Source organism: Nicotiana attenuata, unplaced genomic scaffold (assembly GCF_001879085.1).
Source record: "Nicotiana attenuata strain UT unplaced genomic scaffold, NIATTr2, whole genome shotgun sequence".
In the NCBI taxonomy this organism is placed as follows: domain Eukaryota; kingdom Viridiplantae; phylum Streptophyta; class Magnoliopsida; order Solanales; family Solanaceae; genus Nicotiana; species Nicotiana attenuata.
The window spans coordinates 210,123-233,602 of record NW_017671873.1 but is presented as its reverse complement, the minus strand read 5'-3'; the positions used below and the strand labels follow the sequence as shown (position 1 = coordinate 233,602).

Here is a 23,480-nt window from a genome sequence, read left to right as displayed (position 1 = left end):
GCTTGGTGCATAGAGTAGGAAGATGCATGCGTGTATTGTGACGAGGTCATATCTTGCGGTGTCGGAGTGCTAACGAGGCACGGGTGGTTCTGTTCATTTGACCAGGCTAAATGCAGTTAAATGGAGTAAATGACTCTCGAGAATGGTACTAATGTGGTCGAGATTCTGCATGTGTCAATTGGGTATCTGGAATTTGTATATGCGATTAGAACTGAGTCCCCATTGGGAGAGGTCAAGACATGTAATTTTTCTATATCAATTATGGGCTTCTATGTGGCACTATCAGGAAGGTGCAAGTTATGGTTCAGAATTCGTAGAATGTTCTAGGATGTTTTGATTTACGATGTAGCAGTTGGAAGGTACGAAGTGATTCGTGGGATGTGAGACGGCATGGTCTCGTGATTCAAAGTCACTCGGGGTGAGTGCGGATGGAAGGTGTTATATGTTGAATGCAGTTACTATTATTCCTAGGGCAATCGGGGTAAGTCGAAAGAAGATGGATTGGTTAGCCATATATCTGTTGGCATATTGGTGGTAGAGATCAATTCCTTCAGCATGATCGGATTACGCATGTGATTTGTGGCGGTTCAGGTGAGGCCTGTCGTCCGTCGTAAATGATGTTATTCAGGAGTATTCCAATGTTATGGGCCTGTTACATGTAGGCGGATCCCGAAAGGGTCATGGTGGGTTGGATCACTACTTAGAGATTTGCATATTCTACGGTTATGAGAATTCACCTGTGTGTTGCTATGGTCCCCTGAAGTGAGTTAAGTGGAGAGTTTTATATAATGAAGTATTAATCTAATAATGGTCCCGAAGTTGTGGTGAAGAGCGTGCCCTACCGTATGTTGACATGTTGGGTGCAATGAGTGGTATGGAATTTGAAGTGAAGATAGAGGTAACAACTCGGTATGGACAAGGATGTCACGAGCCCGGATGAGCAGGGCAGAAGCCTCGACGTTTAAGGTAAATCGGTATTGTCTTCAGCGTCACCTAAGAACGGTGTTTTGTGAAAAGGCTTGCACCCTGGTTAAGGATTTTTGATCGTTTTTCAGTGTTAGTGCGGTCGGTGGTCTGGGGGTACGACCCGGTCATTCGTTGGTAGGTTGTGGTAGAGGTCCCACAGGAAGACTTTGTAAGTATGGCAGTTAGTCACTTGATTGATTGAAGACTTGAACCAAGTATGAAGGTTGTGATAATATCGTTGAATTGAGAAAATATGCCGGAGGGCACTCATTCTATTGAGTTGTGGACTACGGATGATTTCTCCGACTATGATGGATGCCCTTATGTGTTACGAGCGAAAGATGAGTTGTTAGGGACCCTTGAAAGGTAGTTAACCTAGTTCAGTGCGATCAGAATCGGCTTGAGGTCGGTGGATGGATTCAAATGTGAATATAGGCTCTATGTCGGGCCAAACGGGTTCAATTAAGTGATGTGCTCCTTATGGAGGGGGAGTCAGGGTGTTATTTTGTTGTCAGATATGTTATGCAGTGATACACTGCGCCGGGTGAGTTGTGAGACGGTTTGAGAAAATGCTTATAGGTTGAGGATTCGCGTAGAAATGATGTTTATAAGCAAAATGGCTCTTGAATTCAGATTGCATATCGCACCTCAGTTGAGCTTGAGTTTTGGTAGCTTATAGCGCTATATGTCCCCTTAGGGACGGTATCGTGCACTTAGCGTGCTTGTGACCGAAAATCGGTGTTTTATATTAATGAGCAATTTAGCTCGATGTGCACCTCTTTAGGTGAGTGTTGGGTGTGGATCGGGTGGCACGCCGCCATGAGTGTGTTAGTTGGATCGGGTTGCGCGCCGCAACAGTGTGATATTGAGTATAGTTTTCTATATGCTATTTTTGTATGCCTGGTTTCCTATTTTTCTAAAGAAAGCACATATTAGTGCGTGAGTTAGGCAGTTCCTTCCAGAGTTCGTCTTCCCTTTTGTACCGCATTTTAATCGGCAGCCTATCAGCACTTTGTGGCATCATATGAGACTTTTGGTTATGTACGGGGTGGCTTATTGCCTTAGCGGTTCGTATTGGATGAGGTCACGCATTGGGACGAAGTTATGTGGAGGTATGATACTGCGAGCAGATTTGTGTGTTCTGTCTCTATGATTGGAGGCGGGTTCTCAGTTTTGTGTTGTGGTGGTACTGGAGAGCTAGAAGTACAGCTCTTTCATTTGCGTCATTTTCAGGAATTGAGTATGTTCGGACTGTTGCTTATTGGTGCGCGTATTGTGCGAGTTGTGCTTAGTCTTGTACTAATGTGTAATGTCACCAGAGTAGGGTGTTGATTAGATGAGATTGTTGGGATCTTTAATGAGTACAAGCAAATTCAATTTCAGTATGTTGGAAGGATAATATCGAGCTTCAATTCAGAAATTTGATGTGGTATTTGCCAAAGGAGAAGTGGTTTCATGAATGGTTGATATGAGAAATGGTTACGGTTTATTGCGTGTTTCATTTATCGTTGGCAGTATATGAAAGTGTTGGAATAAGACCTTAGTTGATAAGAGGTTTTCTATCGGTATTCGAAATTTGTGGGCAACTGCTGTGAATAGAAGTTATCGTTTCAGAGTCTGTAAACCTAGGGTTTCAGAGTGAAACCCTAGTGTCTTTCACTTCAAAGAAAAGAAAACCCCCCCAAATCTTAGGGTTTCACATGGAGTCGGAGGTGAGGGAATTGTTCAAAGTCACAGAGATAGGCAGATATGCACAAACAGAAGTAAGAGGAAATTACGAGTTTTAAGACGAAGGTAGGCAAGAGCATGATCAACAGAACTCAGAAACAAAATCAAAGCATAAGCTTAAACACATAAGAAAAAGCGAGTCAATAACCTAGGCTAACATGTGAACAAAAGAGGTAAAAGAATCTCCGTAAAAGATCAAGTAAGAAACACAAGAGCAGGCTTGAACATAACAAGGAATAAAACAACGAGCATGAACACACATAAAAAGAGTAAAAGAATCAGAAACATTTAGAAAACCCTAAAAATAGGATTCGAACAGTTTTGAAAAGGGAAAATTGGGGAAAAACTCTAAAATGGCACACACAGCATAGATCTAGCATAGATCTAGACGAATAAGCGAAAAGGAACCTCGATTAGGCTAGGGTTTCTGAGAACCCAAAAGGACGAGAAGGCTTGGAAGTCTCGAGAATGGTTCTGAGCTAGCAAGGTCGAATCCAGGCTCGAGAGGCTGAGATACGCCGGAGCAAAGCCGGAAACGGCCAAAGAAACTCGAACCGGCCAGGGTCTGGATGAAGACCTTCGAGGTCTAGCCTCGAATCTTCAATGAGCAAGCGTGTGAGAGCAGGAGATGGTGAGTAGAGGTTGTCCATGGCTAGATTAGCCATGGATTCTGGAGGTGGGTGGATATTAGGGTTTCAGAGGTTGAGAGGGTTCGAGAGAGACGAGAGGAACCAGAGGCGGCGGATTTGGAGAATGGGGATAGGGTTAGGGTCGTTTGGGAATTAAAATGGTAAGGAGGAAATGTGGCCGTTGATCATTTTGATCAACGGCCTGGATCAAAAGGGAGCCGGGCGGATAAAAATAAACGGGCCGTGGGTCGGGTTAATTAAGAAATTGGGCAGGGAATTTTGGGTCTGATTTGGGCTTAAGATTGAGGTTAATTTCGGGCTAAAATTGAAATGCAAAGGGCTAACTCTTAAATAGCCACTTTTCCCTTGTTTTAATTTATAAAAAAATAGCAAAATAATTTCTGGAAATAAATCAAATGTGATAAAATGATTAATGATACATAATTATCAAATTGAAAATACTGGAGTCAATTTTATAAATATAATTACAATTGAATCTTTAAAGAGGCTAGTATTCCAATTATATGCAATTTAGTTTTAAAAATACCAAATGAATTTGTAAAAATATGCAAAAATCATGTTAGCTATGTTTTGATGTAAATATGAGAATAAAATAAATCGTTCACCAAAATGACAAATTTTGGGAATAATTATTGGATTTTATGGTATAAAAATAGGCAATAAATTGGTTTAAAATCATCAAAAAATATCAAAACTCATGGGTGTGCTTATATATGCACAAATATGCTATTTTGGAAGTATTTTGGGTACAAAAAATACATAGGGAAAAATTGGGTATCAACACTAGGCCAAACTCAAATCTATGATATCATTCTCTACATTTTGTATTTCAAAACCTTACATTTTCCTACTACTAGGCTACTAGCTGAATTCGCAATTGTATTATTTCAAAACCAACAGAACAAATTTTTATATTTTATATGTTCTGTATGGCTAGTGTATTATTATTATTATTATTATTCTATTCTTCTTGTCATTATTTGATCAGGAAGCATGACAAGGGGAAGAGGCACTAAGCGTAGTTGGGGAGCTCGTGGGAGCATGTCTAACAAAGGGAGAGAAGGCTACCAACAACTACCGAATACTTCTCATGCCAATATTAGTGAACCATCAACCCCTACATCTCAACAGGTTGGTTTAAACCAACATATTATCTCGTCTCCAAGATGTCAATGCTCAACAAACAACTTCTGCTTCTCAAAATGATGGTGGTCAACAAGCAACTCCCGCTTCTCTGAATGTTGGTCATCAACAAGCACCTCGTTCTTATCAGGATGTTGGTTCTCAACAAGAAACTCCTTCTCAAGATGTTTCTGCTGAACAAACACTTGCATCTTATGGAAGTAGTAATCCACTGGCAAGACGAGATACTACTCGTGGCATAAGATCTTTGAAAGTAAACGGAGACACGTAAGTAAATCTAATTATACAAGTTGTGGTTAAATTCATTTTCATTTAATTATATTCCAATAAAATGTAATATTAATCATTTTGTAGATTTTGCCCACATGAAGCTATTCGGAATGTAACAATAGCCTTTAAAAAAAGCTTCTCTGGATCATGGCATTTTTGGAGCAAAGTTTCGGAGCATGTACGAGATAGATGGTTCAATGACTTCGAGGTATTATACTTAATTGTTGTAATTGACTTAACTTGATAAACGATACCAAACTGAATGTTTACTTTTTAATTGCAGAAAAATTATTCTTTTCCTAGTGAGGACAAATTTATTATTCGAAGGACTTTTGAGCATGTGGGGAGCGAAAGGTTAAGTGATAGTTTGGGAAAAGCAGAAAAGAAAATTTTCAAAAACAAAAGAAATGCCGGGATGGATTGCTAAAGATCACTGGGATGTTTTGATGCAATATTGGAACTCTGAGAATTTTAAAAGAAATCAGAAATCAACTCGAAGAACAGAATGTCATCTAATAATGGAGAAGGTCCTTCCTTACATACCGGAGGATCGGTTGCATTTGCTGAGTACAGAAGAAGACATGTATTTTTTTTATCTTTTAGTATTAATTAGTATTAGTCTAATTTTATTCTATGATATGTTCTGTTAATTAACAATATTTTTAATGATTGTAGAAGGAGCTAACGGGGAAAGATCTCCGTAATGATGAATTATTTCTAAAGACTCACAGAACCAAAAATGAAAAGAAGTGGATATATGGAAAGTCAGAAAGGATGTGGGTACGTTTTTATCTCATTTCTTCAGTGCAACACCTGCTGAATCTTCTACTTTCTCCCCTTTCTAATTATCAATCTTGTCTTTGCCTATATCTGTGTTAGAGAAATCTTGTCTTTGTCTTTGCCGTATATGAAAGTATCGTGATCCCTTGGCATGATTTCTTATGGTGGCAATTGATTATTAATCTACAAGTGATGTTATTGTTATTGGAATGTTGAAATCATGGAGTTATTGAATGAGTTAAGAAACTGGAGTTTTAGGCTACTATTGGATTATGAGAATCTTGATGGTCTCTTTGGTGAGCAGGATCTTCCCCTGCCTTCTCTTTATTCATTTGCTTTGGTTGGACATTGACAGGTGCAACATTCACTGTTACTCCTGTTTCCTTATTCCTCCAAACTAGCTTAGGTCTATCATTTCTTCTTCTCGTGGGGGGAATTTGGGGTTTTTGGTTATTTTCAAGAGCACAAGTATGCCCAATTTTTAGGCAAGTAACACAGTAAGCAGGTTACCATTCATATGCAACCTCTTGTTCAAACGCTCTACCATTAGGATCTTAGACTTTAACACTTTTCGGCAAGGGTCTTGTAACATCCATCTCCACAAGTAGTCTAGCATATGATATTCTAGCAGAGCTAGTTGTACAGTCATCCGCATATAGAGGGTTGCTAAGCGCACTACCAATCTTGCTAAGAGACTTCATGGTCCAACAATTAAGAGGCAAGTTTGGTAACTTAATCCATAATGGAATAGTATTTAAAACTTCCTCGTATAGATTGAAATCCGGAGTCCATGCTTTCATTATAGGGTTCAGTTCAGTTTTTCTTTGCACCTCGCCTGCCCTTGTTTTACAATTACCTCCACCCATTTCAGCTTCAATCCCTAGTATCTTAGGACTTCCACTATGTACTTTCCCTGTTGATTTAGCATCAATTGGCTTGGAATTACTTTCAGCCGTAGCCAATATCCGTTTTCCTATGCTTGTCTCCACCTCTGTAGACTGAACATTCTGTTCCTTAATCATGGGCGCTAGTATATTCTTTCCTCCTCCTATTACTTCCCTTGATGAATTACCACTGGTTGGACTGGAATTATTCCCAATTATGATTGAAGTTTGCTTCCCTGGACTAGGTGTTGCTCTTGCATGGTGAATTTTTTGCTCATTCACCATGGCCATCGGTGAGCCCTTTTCTCGGTTCTTCCAAACTGGAGCAATATGTGGTTTTCAAAGTTATATAAGATGTCACTTATGACATTCCCTGTGTTCTGAGTTTTTTATTTCAAGAAGAAGGTTCCTAGCCTCCTGGTCCAAACCCCCTACCCTCCCCCTTCCTCCACCATCCTACCCCAGCCACCTGACTATTCTCCAGTAACTTTTTTCCTTCTCGAACCTGATAATTATAAATCCTATTCATCATTTGCGTAAAGTTGAAGTCTAGGATGTAGGAGATGTGGTTTTTGTTTCGGGGTCAAAATATGAACTTGAAAATCAGATTAAAACTGAACTTATACAGACGACCACACAACTCTGAGGTCATATTCTGCACTTGAGTGATCTCTTCTCTGATTTGCCAAAGTGGAGTGATGTTGCCATACATAGGTTGTTTGCGGTAGACCCTCGGCTTAGTATAAAAGAATATTACTACTGCTTATATAAACTATCAGAACTAAGCTTACGATGCAAAACAGCGGGACAGAGGATCTTGAGTGATGTATGGTACTGACTGCAATAGTGTCAGCTTAATGGATCTTGAGTGAGGTATGGTACTGACTACATAATAGTGTTAGCTTGATCCATTAAGGTTCATTATTTGGCTTTCCAGCAAGTACTACAGTGTAAAATGGATAATATCTGGACATCACCAATAACAACCCCTAGAAACCAGGGATAACAGCAGGAAATCAGGTGCGATATCCAAGAGGATTACGTGAACTTCAGGTTTTTATTTGTTTTGGTTATTCGATCAAGACAAAGCTTTTCAACAGAGATGTACATGAAATTACATATCTTTACTGAAAACTTATTGTCACATGCATGTTTTCCTTACGATGAGTTGATGAATGTCCTTGAACTAGTCGGAAGTAAAAGATCAGTGACCAGTTGGATAACTAAAAGTGAGTTAGATTCAATAGACCACTACGCAAGTTCTCTTATTAGTGACTAATATTAGTATATCACACCATTTTTTTAATGTGATCTGAGTAGATATGTAACTTAAGACATTAGTATGACCCTTTTTTAGTCATAAACATGGTAATTAATTTTCTTTTGAGTATGTTAACTGAACACACACACGAAGATGCACACTTGTATAAGTTATGTGCATGTTAAATGTATACACTAAAGCTGCAGGAGAGCTACCAATTATGTGCTAGATATGCCTACAGGGGTCCTTTTCTTCTGTCCCAAGAATGTTCTTTCATTACAAAACAATCTGACTGCTTCACACAAATTATATCTACCTTGTAGCTTTTCTATTCTATGTAATGACTAATTACTATAATTCTTTTCAGAATACATTTACAGATATTATTAAGGAGAAGGTAGGTGAGACTTCAACTTCAAGGGATGAAGAAGGTTTTGAAGTAGGTGATGAAGAGATGGAAAGAAACATGGCAACAAATGGAGATGAGGAAGGAGAAAAAACTAGCGAAGAAACTATTGTGGATTTGTTGAAAACTATACCAGATGAGCAACTATTGAAAACTTGGATTGAAACAGTTGGAGGCGCAAAAAAAGGAAGAATATATGGTCTTGGTCCCAAAAATTGTCTTCTGGCAGATTCATTGGACACTAATTGTGCATCCTCTAGTGCTTCTAATCCTCCAAATGTTCCTACTCAACAAGTTTTTGAAACACCCGAATTTCAGCAACTTCATGATCGTGCAATGGAGCAACGGATGGAGAACATGTTGGCACGAGTGCAAGCAAATATTCGGGAGGATATGCAAGAAGTAAAAGTTGTGGCTCGTGCTGTAGTGCGTGAGATGCTTGGTTTACCTTCTCAACCACCACCAAGCGGCTCTGGTTGTCCCCCATCTTAGAATAGTAGACTTTATGTTATTAATTATTTAAGTTAAGACATGTTTTATTTACCAATAGACATATATATACTTCGTTGTTCTAGGATTAATAGTACTATGATTATGCTTACATTCAAATTAATGAATTTAATTACTTATTCGTCTCATGTCGAATTATGTAGAAAATTACATTCGTATTTCATCATTTATAATATAGGAATTATTCCTAGCTAGATTTAGCCTGGAAAATATCCCAAGCCTAACCAAATATAGGCTAGGATATTTATCAAATTAGCTACCAAATTAGCTATAGACAAAAATCATACTAGTAATCTAGCTAGAACGTTTGTAAGTTTAGCTAGGGCTATTCCTAGCTATGTTGTAATGAAATCAACGCTCACCAGGCAAAATTTGCTTGGAATTTAGCTAGCCTAGCCGTAGCAAATATTAGCATGGAATAAGTCCCTAGCTAATAGCCTAGCTACGCTTCAACAAAGTCAACATTGACCAAACAAAGTTTGCATGGAATTTAGCTACCACATGTCCTAGCTAATGATAGCGAGGGGTTAGTGCCAAGCAAATATTCCTAGCTATATTAGCAACGGATAACATAATTTTCTAGCAAAAATTTAGCTAAGAGCATATTAGCTACGGAATTTAGCTAAGGTCAATTTCCTAGCTAAAGCGAAGTTAGCTAGGATCTTGGTAAGTTAGCTAAGATTTTGGTTTCTAGCTAATGGCATGTTCTCTTGTAGTGTACATAAATCCTACACCTTGACCATACAGATCAAAACACAAAAACAGCAGAGGTAGAGCATGGTGAGCAAGATACCTGCACTGACTTAGTTCCAAACACTAAGTCAGAGGTACATGCTACTCCTGACAATAGCATACCTGTGGTTAGAAGTGATCAAGAGCCTAGGAAGACTACCAGGACATCTAAACCCCCAGTTTGGTTGAAAGACTACCAAACTACTCAGAAATTCTCTGGCCAATGCCTATATCCATTGACTAACACCCTTACTTATGCTAATCTCACAGCAGGTTATCAAGCATACATGCATGCTTTTTCAGCTGAAGTTGAACCTACTAGCTTTCAGCAGGCTTCCACTGATAGCAGATGGATTACAGCTATGGAACAGGAGATTCAGGCTCTTGAAGATAATCAAACTTGGGAGATAGTGTACTTACCTGCAGGGAAGCAAGCTATTGGTTCCAAGTGGGTATACAAGATCAAATACAAGGCCAATGGAGAGGTAGAAAGATACAAGGCAAGACTGGTTGCTAAGGGCTATAATCAAAAGGAAGGGTTGGACTACCATGACACATTCTCACCTGTAGCAAAGATGGTCACAGTCAGGACCATTTTCAGTATAGCAGCTGCCAAGGGTTGGCCTCTATTTCAAATGGATGTCAGTAATGCTTTCTTACAAGGGGATCTCTATGAAGAGGTTTATATGCAGCTACCTCAAGGATTTCATAAACAGGGGGAGTTGAAAGTGTGCAGGCTTATAAAATCCCTCTATGGTCTTAAACAAGCATCTAGGCAATGGAACATAAAGCTCACTGATGCACTTGTTCAGAATGGTTACAAACAAAGTCCTTTTGATCATTCCTTATTCACAAAGCAGCAAGGAGGAGAGATAGTCATCATACTGGTGTATGTAGATGATTTGATGATTACTGGGAGCTCCTCCAACTTAGTCAATGATGCCAAGAATGTCTTACACAGTAAGTTCAAGGTTAAGGACTTAGGCAAGTGAGGTACTTTCTGGGAATTGAGGTATCAAGGTCAAAGAAAGGAACCTTGCTCAATCAAAGAAAGCATGCTTTGGAACTAATTTCAGAGGTAGGCTTAAGTGGTGCAAAACCAGTTGCAACTCCTATAGAGTTGAATCAAAAATTGACAACTGTGGAGTATGATACATGTGTTGGGAAGACAGGAGATTTAGAGCTCAAAGATAATTCAGCTTATCAAAGATTAATAGGAAGGTTGTTATACTTAACAATCACTAGACCTGATATAAGTTTTGCAGTACAAACTTTGAGCCAATTCATGCAAAGGCCCAAAGAGTCACATATGGAGGCAACATTGAGAATAATGAGATATATCAAAGGGGCACCAGGCATGGGATTACTGATGGAGGCAGGACCTATTGATCAACTAGTTGCTTATTGGGCATCATGCCTTAATACTAGAAAATCTGTGACAGGATATGTTGTTAAATTGGAAAATTCTTTGATATATTGGAAATCAAAGAAGCAACCTACAATAAGCAGGAGTTCAGCAGAAGCTGAATACAGAAGTATGGCTGCTGCAACTGCTGAGATTACATAGTTAACAGGATTGCTGGAAGACTTAGGAGTTAGAGTATCCAGACCTATTACATTGTTCTGTGACAATAAAGCTGCAATACAAATAGCTTGAAATCTAATATTTCATGAGCAGACAAAGCACATAGAAATAGATTGCCACTTTGTTAAAGAGAAAATCAAGACAGGACTTATTACTCCATATCATGTTCCTTCCTCCTTACAACTAGCAGATCTTCTAACAAAAGGACTGACTGCAGCACAATATTCCTTCCTAGTCTCCAAGTTTGGTGTGTTAGACATCTTCCACCCTCCTGCTTGAGGGGGAGTATTGAGAATTGAGATAGTTAAATGAGGGTATATTAGTCATTACACACACACGCACGTGAGAGGCATGTGTAGGGCGACCTCAACGAGCGGAGGGACTAACTGTATGGGCCAAAAATTAACTTAGTTATGTTTAGACCATATCAACATTAAGAAGGCTTTCGAAAGCTTCCACGTGTCCTCAGTATGTCTTCAGCAAGAGGTGAGTTCAAGGTCGAAGTGATCTAGCGAGAGACAAAGGATTTGGTCAAGGAGTCATCACAGGTCGAGGCCGAGGACGAGCACTCCCCTTAAAAAGGAATAATAACGGCTTGTTTTAGATAAGACTTCACAGAGAATATTCTCTGGGACCTGTACTATTAGTGTTTTTAGGCATATGTTACCTTATAAATAGAAAGAGACATAGTTATGGAAGGAGAGATATTCACTAGTAAGAGAACACATTGACTTTCTCCGTAGAATCTTGCTTTGTTGCAAATATACAAAATATACATTTTTCTTAATATTCTTGCCTAACTTTTCCACATGATCCAAGAACAATCTGAATATTCAAAGGCCCATCAATCATTCATCATTGTCAGATAGAATATCCACGGATCCTATCCTTTCCTGGTGACTCATATGTTCTTATTTACTTAAATATCATTTATTGCTATTTATTGTTATTTAATGCTAGCCCCTTACTTTTTGGATCATTGAATATTGCTAGTGTTATCAACATTTATTGCTACTTAGATAATATACGTATTATCTTACTACAAAATCAATTAATATATCTTTGGACATTAATATTTGCTAAACTTGACTCTATTTTATTAAATCTAATTGTTTAAACCCAGATCTAAATTTTGGGTCAAACAAATATAATACTTTCAAGAAAACGAGTGCTTTGGATTAGGGGCCAACTTTATTTTGGAATGCAAGAAAAAAAGGAAGAAAGGATAAAAAGGGGAAAGAGAAAAGAAATACGGAAAATAGCGACCACACTTTCTTCTTCGTGTTATATCTGTTTGAATTTTCTTTTTCTTTATGTGTAATACATAAAGAATAATTTGTAGAACATTAACTCTACCTAATAAAGTGAAAGATAGCAAATCTAAACATAAAACAAGTCCAAGTAAAAAAAAATAAAAATTCTTGATAAGAAAATACAATTATATTCTGAGGAAAAGTGATAAAAAGGCTATTAGAATTTTCTCAAAATGTACTGCATCATCAGCAAGAAAAAACTATCATATTGTTTTCTATATACTTTAATTAAAATAAAGGCATTAAAGACCTATATGAGGAAGGATACATTATATTTTTTCCATTGAGCTAATTAATTATGATCAACATTTATTTTATTTTTGGAACTTACTTTTTGAAAAAAAAAAAGCTTAAAACTTTATATTCATTATAAGGGTATTTAAAAAAAGTAAATTCAATGATAATTGTCAGCAATTTCCTGCAGACAGAGAGAAAGCTTGTGAGGTTGTGATATCATGACCATATGGCCAACATTGGCAAAATATTTGACTTCATGAGGAGGGCTCTTCTGAATATTATAAATTTGGAATTCTTCTTCCATAACTGGATCATCATGGCACAACACGTAAACTCTTCTCACCGACCCATATTTGTCTTGTCTCAGCAGCCCTTCCTTCGACATATCTTCTGCGAAAAACTTACCTGGTCTTATCAGCATTTTTGCCAATTCCAAGTCCTGAGTTGACAATATATAGCATGTCTCTCATGAAATTTTTAAATTTTTAGCTACATTCAACCCTTAAAATTTCAGAAATTACACATATATCTCCTTCATATATTCTTAATATAGTTATAACAGTACTTCCTCCGTCTCACTTTATGTGGCAATGACACGATTCAGAGTACGAGGGTCAAAACTAACTAATTTTCGATGTGACTTCGTGTAGGGTCCATCCCATCAATATAGGCATGTGCCTATATAACAATACTTTGCTATTGCTCATTCTTGGAGACCATGTTTTGGAATGTGTGGAGGAGGATGTTAATCCTCCTGTAGAATACTTTGAGCCCACGACTCTTTTGCCTTATAAAAGGAGAGGTTTCTCACTTCCTCAGACACACCAACAAAAGAGAGAAAGAAAGAGTGCGGCATCACAGATAGGGTATAAGAAAATATTCTGTGAGAAAAATAGACAGTGTGAGCGATATTGTAGTGAGGTAGGAATGTCAAAAAAGGGTTATATCTTCTGAGTGTTGTAGTGGTCTTTAATTTGGAGTATTTTACTCGGGCCTACAAAGTGTAAAATTCCTTTCTATAGCTATATCAGTTGCTCCTCTCGGGCTCGTGGTTTTTTTTCTTATTCTGAAAGGTTTTCACGTAAAAATCTTGGTGTCATTGTCACTCTTTTATTCTTGCTGATTACCGTATCTCAATGCTACATTATTATTCCGCCTTTATTACCGTGAATATTATTACTTTAGGGGATTTATTCCCAATAACTGGTATCAGAGCAAAGGTTATGCTCGCACACAGAAATACTATTCACTGTCTATAGTACTATACTCGGTGAAAAAAATGTCCAGAGTAAAATACGAGGTAGCAAAATTCAACGGAGATAGCGGTTTCTCAACATGGCAAATAAGGATGAGGAATCAGCTCATTCAACAGGGATTGCACAAGGTACTAGATGCTGATGCCAAAAAGCCTAATACCATGAAAGCTGAGGATTGGGCTGACTTGGATGAAAAGGCTGCTAGTGCAATCAGGTTGCACTTATCAAATGATGTGGTAAATAACATCATTGATAAAGACACCGCATGTGGTATTTGGACAAAGTTAGAGAGGCTATACATGTCCAAAACGCTGACAAACCTTTCAAATTTAAAGCTTCTAGCTGTTGGGTGATTTTGGACTTAGGATCGCATCCGGATTGTGATTTGGAGGTCCGTAGTAGAGTTTGGCTTGAAATGACGAAAGTTGAAATTTTGGAAAATTTGACTAGGAGTGGACTTTTTGATATCGGAGTTGGATTCCGATTTCAGAAGTTGGAGCAGGTCCGTAATGTCAAATATGACTTGTGTGCAAAATTTGAGATCAATCGGATGGATTTGATAGGTTTCGGCATCGATTGTTGAAGTTCGAAGTTTCAAGTTCATTGATTTTGGATTGAGGTGTGATTCGTCGTTTCGATGTTGTTATGTGTGTTTTTAGGCCTCGAGTAAGTCCCTATTATGTTATGGGACTTGTTGGTATGTTTGGACAGGGTCCCGAGGGGCTAGAGCGTGTTTTGGATTGATTTCGGATCATTTTGCTTCATGTTTCCACAGCTGTGTTCTGCTGGTTTTCTGGTGTCTCAGTCCTTCATCACATTCGCGTGGCAAGAGTCGCGAATGCGTAGTGTATTTTGATGGCAGTGGCATTTTCTTCATCACGTTCGCGAATATTGGTCCGTGTTCGCGAAGAGTTGGGGCTAGTCTTCTTCGCGTTCGCGTAGAGTTGAGCTGGGAGCAAGAGCTGGAGGATCTTTCTTCATCGTGTTCGCGAGGCTCGTGCCGCGTTGCGTAGTTCTGTCGCCAGTGTATATCGCGTTCGCGAGGCCTGTGCCGCGAACGCGTAGAGCCTTTTGGTTGCTGATAATTTTTGTTCACTGCGAACGCGATGGTTATCCTGCGTTCGCGAAAGAGGATGTCTGGGCAGAAGTATAAAGTACTCTATTTCGAGGGTTTCAGCCATTTTCACATTTTTGGAGCTATGGAGCTCGGATTGAGGCGATATTTGAAACAATTTTCACCATATGAATTGGGGTAAGTGTTGTCTACTCGATTTTGGTTACATTCCATAAATCTATCTTCAATTTTAGCTTTTGGTTGATGAATTTTAAAGAGGAAATTTGGGGTTTTGGCCTAAAGTTTCATAGTATGAATTTTTGAGTTTTGAACACCGATTTGGAGTCCGATTTGAGTGAAACTAGTATGGTTGGACTCGTAACTGAATGGGTTATCGGATTTTGTGAGTTTTGTCGGTTTCCGAGGTGCAGGCCTGGGTGTGTTTTTTGGCCTGATTTGGGATTTGATTTAGGATTCCATCTTTATCATTTGGAATTGTTTGTTTCGGCTTTAATTGATATATTTGAGTTGCTTTTTGCTAGTTTTGAGCCGTTCATAGGTCTCTATGCGCGTAATGGCATTCTTGGAACATCGCTTGGCTTGCTCGGTATTGGAATTGACTTGTTTGAGGTAAGTGACTCTTCTAAACTTAGTGCTGAGGGTATGAAACCCCGAATTACGTGCTATGTGACTGATGTTAAGGTAACACACATGCTAGGTGACGGGCGTGTGGACGTGCACCCTGTGAATTGTGACTCTGTGTTTTCCATGGCACTGTATAGTGGCCCTATTTCGTTGATATCTGTGTTTTCGCCATGTGATAAAGTAGCTCAGCTGACAATCATGCTAGATATCATGTTTAGGCTTTATGATGATATTGCTAGGACCCATAGTGGTCGTTGGTTGCTATCATGTCACTGATTTTATTGATATTTCGTACTCAATCATTTTCATGCATTCATATCATATCTCAGTCTCAGTTGTTATTTATTGATCCATCATATCATTGTTTCGGGACTATTCTCATGACATTGTGAGCGCGTGGGTGATACTGGAGAGAGTGATGACTGAGTGAGGCCGAGAGCTTGATTATGAGTGTCAGTTATGGGATCAGGCTGAACATCACAGTAGTTATATTGATGATTATGATAGCGCTTGGGCTGGAGGAGCCCCTCCGGAGTCTGTACACACCCCAGTGAGCGCGAATGATATTATTGAGGGATGGATTTCCCTGGACATGGATTTGTCTGAAATACTTGATACCGGGGATGGATTCCTCCACAGGGTTGGATTGCCCTTTTTCCTCGGTACTGGGTGACTTATATTCAGTGTTGTATATATTCCGGGATGGATTCCTTGGGCCGTACGTGCCATATACAGTACCGAGTGGTTGAGCATGATGAGTGGAAAGTCTGAGACAGTGAGGTTGAGTACTCTGAGGGTGTGAGTACATGATTCATCTCTGAGATATATGGCATTGGCATGCACACATGACATACAAGCATAGAGATGCATTTTTCCTCATGATGTACGGTATCACGTCATTCATGACTTTTTGCACACATTGATATGTGGTCATAGAGAGGTATTTCACACTTGCTATTTGGAAAGAAAAATGAAACAACTTATTTTCTGTGAAAAGGATTTTAGATAAATTATAGTTTTCAAACTATCTCATATTTTGCGACAATTTCGGTAAAGAATTTGAATTTTTACTAATATTCATGAAAAATGGAACTACTTTTGGGAAACCGTGGAAAAGCTGATCATTTTTATCTCTAAATTACTTCCTTATTTATATGCTCTACGTCTTATTAACTGCTATTAGTTATTTGTGTTGGACCCGACCTATGTTCCAGCTCGTCACTGCATTCAACCTAAGGCTAGGTTTGTTGCTTACTCAGTACATGGGGTCAGTTGTACTGATACTACACTTCTGCACATTGTGTACAGATGTTGGATACTGTTGTTGCAATGCTTGATGGTTGCCAGATTTGAAGAAGTACATGCGTTCCTATTGTAGCTGCCTCTTGTGCATGGTACCCTTAGACTTATAAAAACTCTGTTTATGTACTTTTCAAACAGAAGATGTATTTACTTTATATCAGCTTTGTATATTCTATTTTTAGAAGCTCATGATTTGTACTACCAGTTCGTAGGGAATGTATAAGATTTAGATAATTTCTTTTGTTTAATTGTCTTATTAATATTAGTGGAATTGGATAGTTATTAGTTGGCTTACCTAACGGGTTAGCTTAGGTGCCATCACGACTAGTGGTTTTTGGGTGTGACAGATTGGTATGAGATCTCCAGGTTCATAGGTTCTACAAGTCATGAGCAAGTGTCTAGTAAAGTCTCGCAGATCACTATGATGACGTCCATACCTATCTTCGAGAGGCTACAGGGCATTTAGGATATACTTCCCATCTTTCTTTCCTTATTGTGCGACATTGATTCAGCATGAAGCGTAACTCTTTGAATTCCTTCCACGCATTCGTATGTGCATATGAGCGCTCTGTATCAGCTGTGTATCGACGACTTGTGATTACCGAGATGAGATGCGAGATATGATTTCAGTATGCTAATGATGGGCCAGTCTGGAGGACTCGAGGCCGAGTTTTGACTGTAGCTTAAGCACAAAGGTGTTGATTGTGTGAGCACGTGCTTTTGGATTTATATGTCCGGTAGTGTCCTATTAGTGGAATTTGTGGCTGGATGGCTACGTGATGAGTATGATGCAACTGCGAGATGTGTTCATATGGTTTGAATATGACGAGAAGGGTTTGCTTGAGGTATAGAAAGAACTATTGGGTGCTTGATTTCTATCTTGATGTGATGTATAGTCTTGAGTGATGGATGTGTTGAAGGATCTTTCATGTTGTTTGGTTGTAGGGTGAAGTAAGTTTTCAATGTCGTGATATGAGTTGAGACTCAGGAAGGTTAAGTGATTGCGTAATAGTTATGACTGTGGAAGGGAATAGAGAGATGTCAGTTTGAGGCAAAGCAGGTGGGTAATCTCCTGCGGGGTGTCCTGAGGTTTCTGTGATCCCTATGTTGTTTTGTAACGAGTTCTCTTTTACCAGTGAATTATATGTAGTGCAATTTGGGTCTGGGATCGCTTATGAGAGGTTGCTTGACTGTTACAAGGGTGAATATAAGATTTGCAGATGATTTGAGATATTAGATAGTTTGTGTAGGTGAATTGAAGATGAAAGTAGAGCAAAAGGGATACTTAAACGTTGAAAGCCTGCTCGAGAACAGTGAAAAGGAGAAAGCTGGCAATGCCAAGCCTTAAGCAGACTTTATACCTGGCGAGGCCAGGCAAAGGCCAGCTTAACCAGGTGTTAGACCTGGTGACGCCACGCCTGGGGCGAGATCCATTCCGAGTTCTGAAGATTTATTTCGTCTCCTGGTTTGACTAGGACTTGACCTACACGTTTAGGTCTTTTCTTACACATATAAATAGACCTAAAAATGCCAGTTTTAAAGGAAAAAAAAGGAGACAGACGAGAAACGGACATTAGACGGTGGGATTCGACCTAAGGAGGCAAGAGCACACTAGAAGCAAGGTAGAGAATTCTTCTACGAGTTTTTCACTTCCTTCTTCCTATTTCCATTATTGGTTATGAATTATAGTATTGCAGTTATTGCATACCATTATGAATAGCTAATTTGTTATCTAGGGTTTTGGTGGAACCTATTGGAGGATGATTTTCCTGTTACGTTAATATAGATTGGTGTAGCTTTTTCTCTAATTGTTCAACTACGTTTATATTGAGGTTGGTTGAAGAGCTCTCAATCGACTGTGCCATATTTAGTTTGTATTACTCAGGAGAGAGTGCATATTTAGGTAGTTGTTGAACAACATCACTCCTGACGTATATGAGGGATCAATACGGAGGGTTTAAAGGTGGGATTAGGGATAACGAAACCTTGGTGCGATCCGAGTGAGCCGTACTTAATGCCAGCTAGCGTAATTTAGGAGAATATGTCTAGTAAATTGTTGTTGTTACTCGGGAGAGAACTACAACACTCAGAGCGCTCATGATTGGTGGAGAAGACTTAGGCAAACTTATAGAAAACATAGCGGAAAGGATTACGACAATAGGGGAAATCATAACTCTAGACCTCCTTAATATTGTCTCCAATCCTTATCCTTGTTAATTGATAGTCTTACTGCTTTCTAGTATTTGTTAGTTAATTAGATAAAAATAAACATTATAATCTTTATAATTAGGAAATTGTTTGGACTTGTGTTTCTTAGCGATATTGAACAATTATAGCTAAGCCTTAGTTCTCTTTGGGATTCGACTCTGGACTTGTAAACCGGATTATATTTGCAACGACCGCTTAGTCCTTTTTTTAAGGCATAGTTGGCGTGATCAAACTTGGCGCCGTTGCCGGGAAACTAACGGTGTAGCTGTAGGTGTACATATTTCTAGGTTGCAAGTTTGAACTTTTATTTTTGTTTTCTTGTATTTGATTATATTTTTAAAATTTTTATTTTTGACTTGAGAGACATGGAATCTTGGAATTATGAGAGTTTTCATGTTGGTAATTCTACTTTTGATCCTCCTTATGCATATTGTGGAGGAAACCACCCATGGCAAAATTATCAAAATATTCCCGAGAGCGAGTTATGTGCACCAACTCAATCTTATGTGCGGAATATGTGTGATATGTGTGGTGGTCAAGATGGTCACTTTCATGGTTGTGCTTATATTTTGTATCTTCCCCCAACCCTTTACTATGACAGTTCTACTTTTTCTGGTGAAGTTAATAGGAACAAAGAACCCAGGGAAGCTGACCTGAAGGAGATCAAAGATATGTTAAAGTGTTTCATGAAACAAAGTAATGCGACACAACTGCAAACACAAAGGCTATGTGATACTATCCAAAGGCAAGAGGCAATTATTCATAACCTGGAGGCACAAGTGAGTCAATTAGTTGAATCATTTAATGCTCAACAAACTGATATTGTGGATAGTAGCAAAAAGAAGCATGCATTAGATGCAGAAATTGAGGTACCAATAGAGGGGTCCATAGTAGAACACCAACAATCAATCAAACTAGAATTTGAGGATGCAGATGTTATAGAAGAGATACTAGAGTCAACCAAGGACATTGAGGATACATATTTAGTTGACTCTTGTGTCATTAGTGTTGAGGATGTAGACAGTCCCAATGTTCATGTAGTCGAGCACATTGGTACACACTCCAAGCATTTTTTCACATTGTGTCTAGATGATGATATAGAAATAGAGTCATCCGAGCCACTTGAGGAGTCAAGGAATAAGAAACAAGGTGCTTACATTCTAGAATTCTTCGTGCCAGAAAGTCGGTAATACACATCTCATCTAAAGGCCAAGAAGTGCAGAATACTATATTGTTTTATTGGGCTAGTCAGATTCGTTCCACCACCCCAAGAGCATGATCATAGAGCAGAATCAAAACTTGTGGTCCAATTCATAAGTTCAAAGTGGAGGCAGAAAGTGATTCGCGTCGTGCAGCGATATTAAATTAAGTGCTTGTTGGGAGGCAACCCAGATTTACTACTTTCTTTATATTTTTTTAGTTTCTATTTTTAATTGTATTAGATTTTTAGTGTTGATTTTTGATTTTCTAGGAGCATGGAAAACAAAGCTATTGGAAGGGTGCAACAGCAAACCAGATGGTTGGAACTAAGTGTGACGTACCCGCATGAAGGACCAAGCCTTGGAGAAGTCTGAGTACCCCATGAGCTGCTAGTGCTTCGGCCTTTGGCCTACAAGGGAGATTCTTTTACTCTCTTATTAGTATGGTGTGCATTGGGGACAATGCACAATTTTAAGTGTGGGGTGAGGAGATTGTCTGGGTGACTTTCTATGCTACTTTAGCTGTGATAGTTTAATTGAATAATGCTTTCTTTTAAATGATTGGACTTTGCCCGACGATGGATCTATTAGACAATTTTCTTGAGGGATTTAAGTCTAAAGAAAAAGATTTTCTTGGTAGGTAGTGTAGTAATTCCCCCTTGGTTTTTTTTTGTGCTGCGGTTCTTTTCCAAGGGTTTTGCTTGAACCGGGTAGTAGTTTTTCCTTTTTTTTTTATTTTTTATTTTTTATTTTTAGAGTAGATTAGGATTAGGAAATAAATGAAGGAAGAAAGATGAGATTCCTAGGCGCCCTTGACTTGTTTGATAGTAGCATATTTAGGCTTTGGCATGTGTAGTATCTTCCCTATGAGCTAAAATTGCTTATGATGCCTTGGTTATTTGGATAGCATGTTTTGTGACGCCTACGTCTCATTCTCTTGACTCATGTTCACTTTGTGCTTAATGCTTAATATCTTGTGGCTCTGTGAATACTTGCATTAGTTTGAGAATTGAAATGAGACCGTCCTTAGTGAATCATGTGACACGTGTGGTGAGATTTTGTGTAGTTCATGTATTATACTTGTGTCTAGAACATGCCCGGTATGTGAGTTGAAGTGAAATTTTGGGTGAAGCTCGGTGTGAAAAATGATTTTAGGCTTTCTTTGATGTCTTTTCGAGCGTTTTCACTATCACAAATAAAATTTGTCCCTAGCTAACCCTTCTGAGCTTATAGACTTTTATTTGACACCCGCATTATAAGCCTATACCCTTTTTGTTCTTAATTGATATTTTTGATCTTATTACCTCTTAAAGCACGTTAATTGTGAAATGAGCGCTAAAAGAAGGAAGGAGGGATTAAGTGTGGGGTGACTTTTGAGTGGAACCAATGAAACGAAGAAAAAGTGCACTTGTTCTGTAAAGTAATACATCACTAGCGAAAACTGCAAAGGAAAAAAAAAGAGAAAAATCTGGAAAAAAAAAGAAAGAAAAGTAAAGATTAATAAATGGTTGTCTTATTCTTGCTAGTGGATATGAATTAAAGTAGTGCTTAAAGAAGAAGGGTACGTTGTTAGGGATGATTTTGTTTGTGTAATTGAAGGGGATTGAGGAATTTGCGCATAAAGATTATTAAGTGATGTGTAAAGTGCTTAGGAGGGTGAACCACTATTCCTAAATATATCCTACATGTTCCTTAGCCCACATTACAACCTTGAAAAAGTCCTAACAGATTTTAGATCGAGTGAGCTTACATTAGTAGAGATTTACATTATGGGCAAGCATATGGTACCAATTGCATGCATGTGACTTCTTTTGTGAGAGTGAACGATATTCTTATGAGTCCTTAAAATATATTTGAGCATTTGATTTGAATATGTGGATTCAACTTACTCTCTTATTCTTGCGGTGAGGGAACATGGTTCTACGAGGGATAGGTAACATTATTAGACTTCTCTCTATGATGTTGGGTGTTCAAGCCATGAGTGCATTGTGATATTGAGTTGGTTTTTGAGGCTAGGATTGATAGGAACATGTTGTCTTCGTTGTGAATATTTGTGAAGTATGGCATATGTAAGGACCCGGCCGGTCGTTTCATGAGTTTCAGCCCCGTTTTCCCCATTCCTACTTCTTTATGTGTTGTTCAGCTGTGTTTCATCATATCGTGTTGGTTGTGTTGTGCTCGGAGTGGTCTTAGAGTGTAATGAGACACTTAGTCTCTAATTTAGGAGTTTAAGTTGGAAAAGTCAACCGAATGTTGACTTATGAGTAGAAGGTCTCGGATGTGAATTCTGATGGTTCAGATAGCTTCATTAGGTGATATTGGACTTAGGAGCGTGTTCAGAATGGAATTTGGAGGTCCGTGGTAGATTTAGGCTTGAATTGGCGAAATTGGAAATTTGGAGCTTTCCGATCGGTAGTGGAAATCTTGATATTGGGATCGGAATGGAATTCCGGAAATTTGAGTAGGTCTGTTATGTCATTTGTAACGTGTGTGCAAAATTTCAGGTCATTCGGATGAGGTTTGATAGGTTTTTATATCGTTTGCGGAATTCGGAAGTTTTAGAATCCTTAGGCTTGAATCCGAGGGTGAGTTGGTGTTTTGATGTTGTTTTGAGTGTTCCCAAGGTTGGGTATAAGTTTGAATGATTATATGTGACTTGTTGGTGTTTTTGGTTGGGGCCCCGAGGGCCTCGGGATGAATTCGGAAGGTTGTCGGAAAGATTGAACTTGAATTTGAGCAGCTGAAGCTGCTGCTTCTGTCATATCTGCACATGCGGATTGGGAACCGCATGCGCGTGGCCGCATGCGCGTGGCCGTATGCGCGTGATCAAGGCCGCAGATGCGGGGGTTTTGGAAGCTGGGGCAAATCCGCAGGTGCGCAGCAAGGACCGCACATGCGGGACCGCATATGAGGATGCATGACCGCATAAGCGGAATTTTGAGGTTTAAGTGAAAACCGCACCTACAATGGATCTTCCGCAAGTGTGGCATCGCAGAAGTGACCTGGAGACCGCAGGTGCGGAAATAGCTGGGTAAGAACTATATAAGCCTCACTTCGAGAATTTCAGTCTTTTATCCACTATTTTTGAACGAGTTGGAGCTTCGGAGCTATGATTTGAAGGGGGAAATCAAGTGTTTTCAGTAAGGTAAGCTACTTGGGCCTTGTACCTTGTGTTTATGGCAATTATTCCATTGTTTAATCATGGTTTTAGTGGGAAAATTAAGGGAGAAATTGAGATATTAGGGCTTGAAATTGGATAGTTCAATTGGGGATTTGAGGGGCCATTTGAGGCCCGTTTTTTGATGATTTTGGTATGTATAGACTCGTGAGAGGATGAGGATCTAGTGTTGT

At 38.9% G+C, this 23,480-nt stretch overlaps 1 protein-coding gene across 1 annotated transcript; it reads left to right on the top strand.

Moving 5' to 3' along the window:
- The first annotated feature begins 4,061 nt into the window (after positions 1-4,061).
- LOC109210655 lies at positions 4,062-8,720 on the top strand. Its single transcript, XM_019374109.1, has 5 exons — positions 4,062-4,754; positions 4,842-4,965; positions 5,041-5,340; positions 5,433-5,537; positions 8,050-8,720. Exons 3-5 carry the CDS (start codon positions 5,263-5,265, stop codon positions 8,578-8,580), a joined length of 714 nt encoding a protein of 237 aa, XP_019229654.1. The 5' UTR covers positions 4,062-4,754; positions 4,842-4,965; positions 5,041-5,262; the 3' UTR covers positions 8,581-8,720.
- The last annotated feature ends 14,760 nt before the right edge of the window (positions 8,721-23,480 follow it).

What these genes read in the sequence shown, in the direction of transcription:
- LOC109210655 (XM_019374109.1), top strand. Translation starts at nt 5,263, where the DNA reads ATGTCATCTAATAATGGAGAAGGTCCTTCCTTACATACCGGAGGATCG. An exon ending in CTGAGTACAGAAGAAGACAT is followed by an intron (nt 5,341 to 5,432) that starts GTATTTTTTTTA and finishes TAATGATTGTAG; the next exon opens with AAGGAGCTAACGGGGAAAGA. An exon ending in GAAAGTCAGAAAGGATGTGG is followed by an intron (nt 5,538 to 8,049) that starts GTACGTTTTTAT and finishes AATTCTTTTCAG; the next exon opens with AATACATTTACAGATATTAT.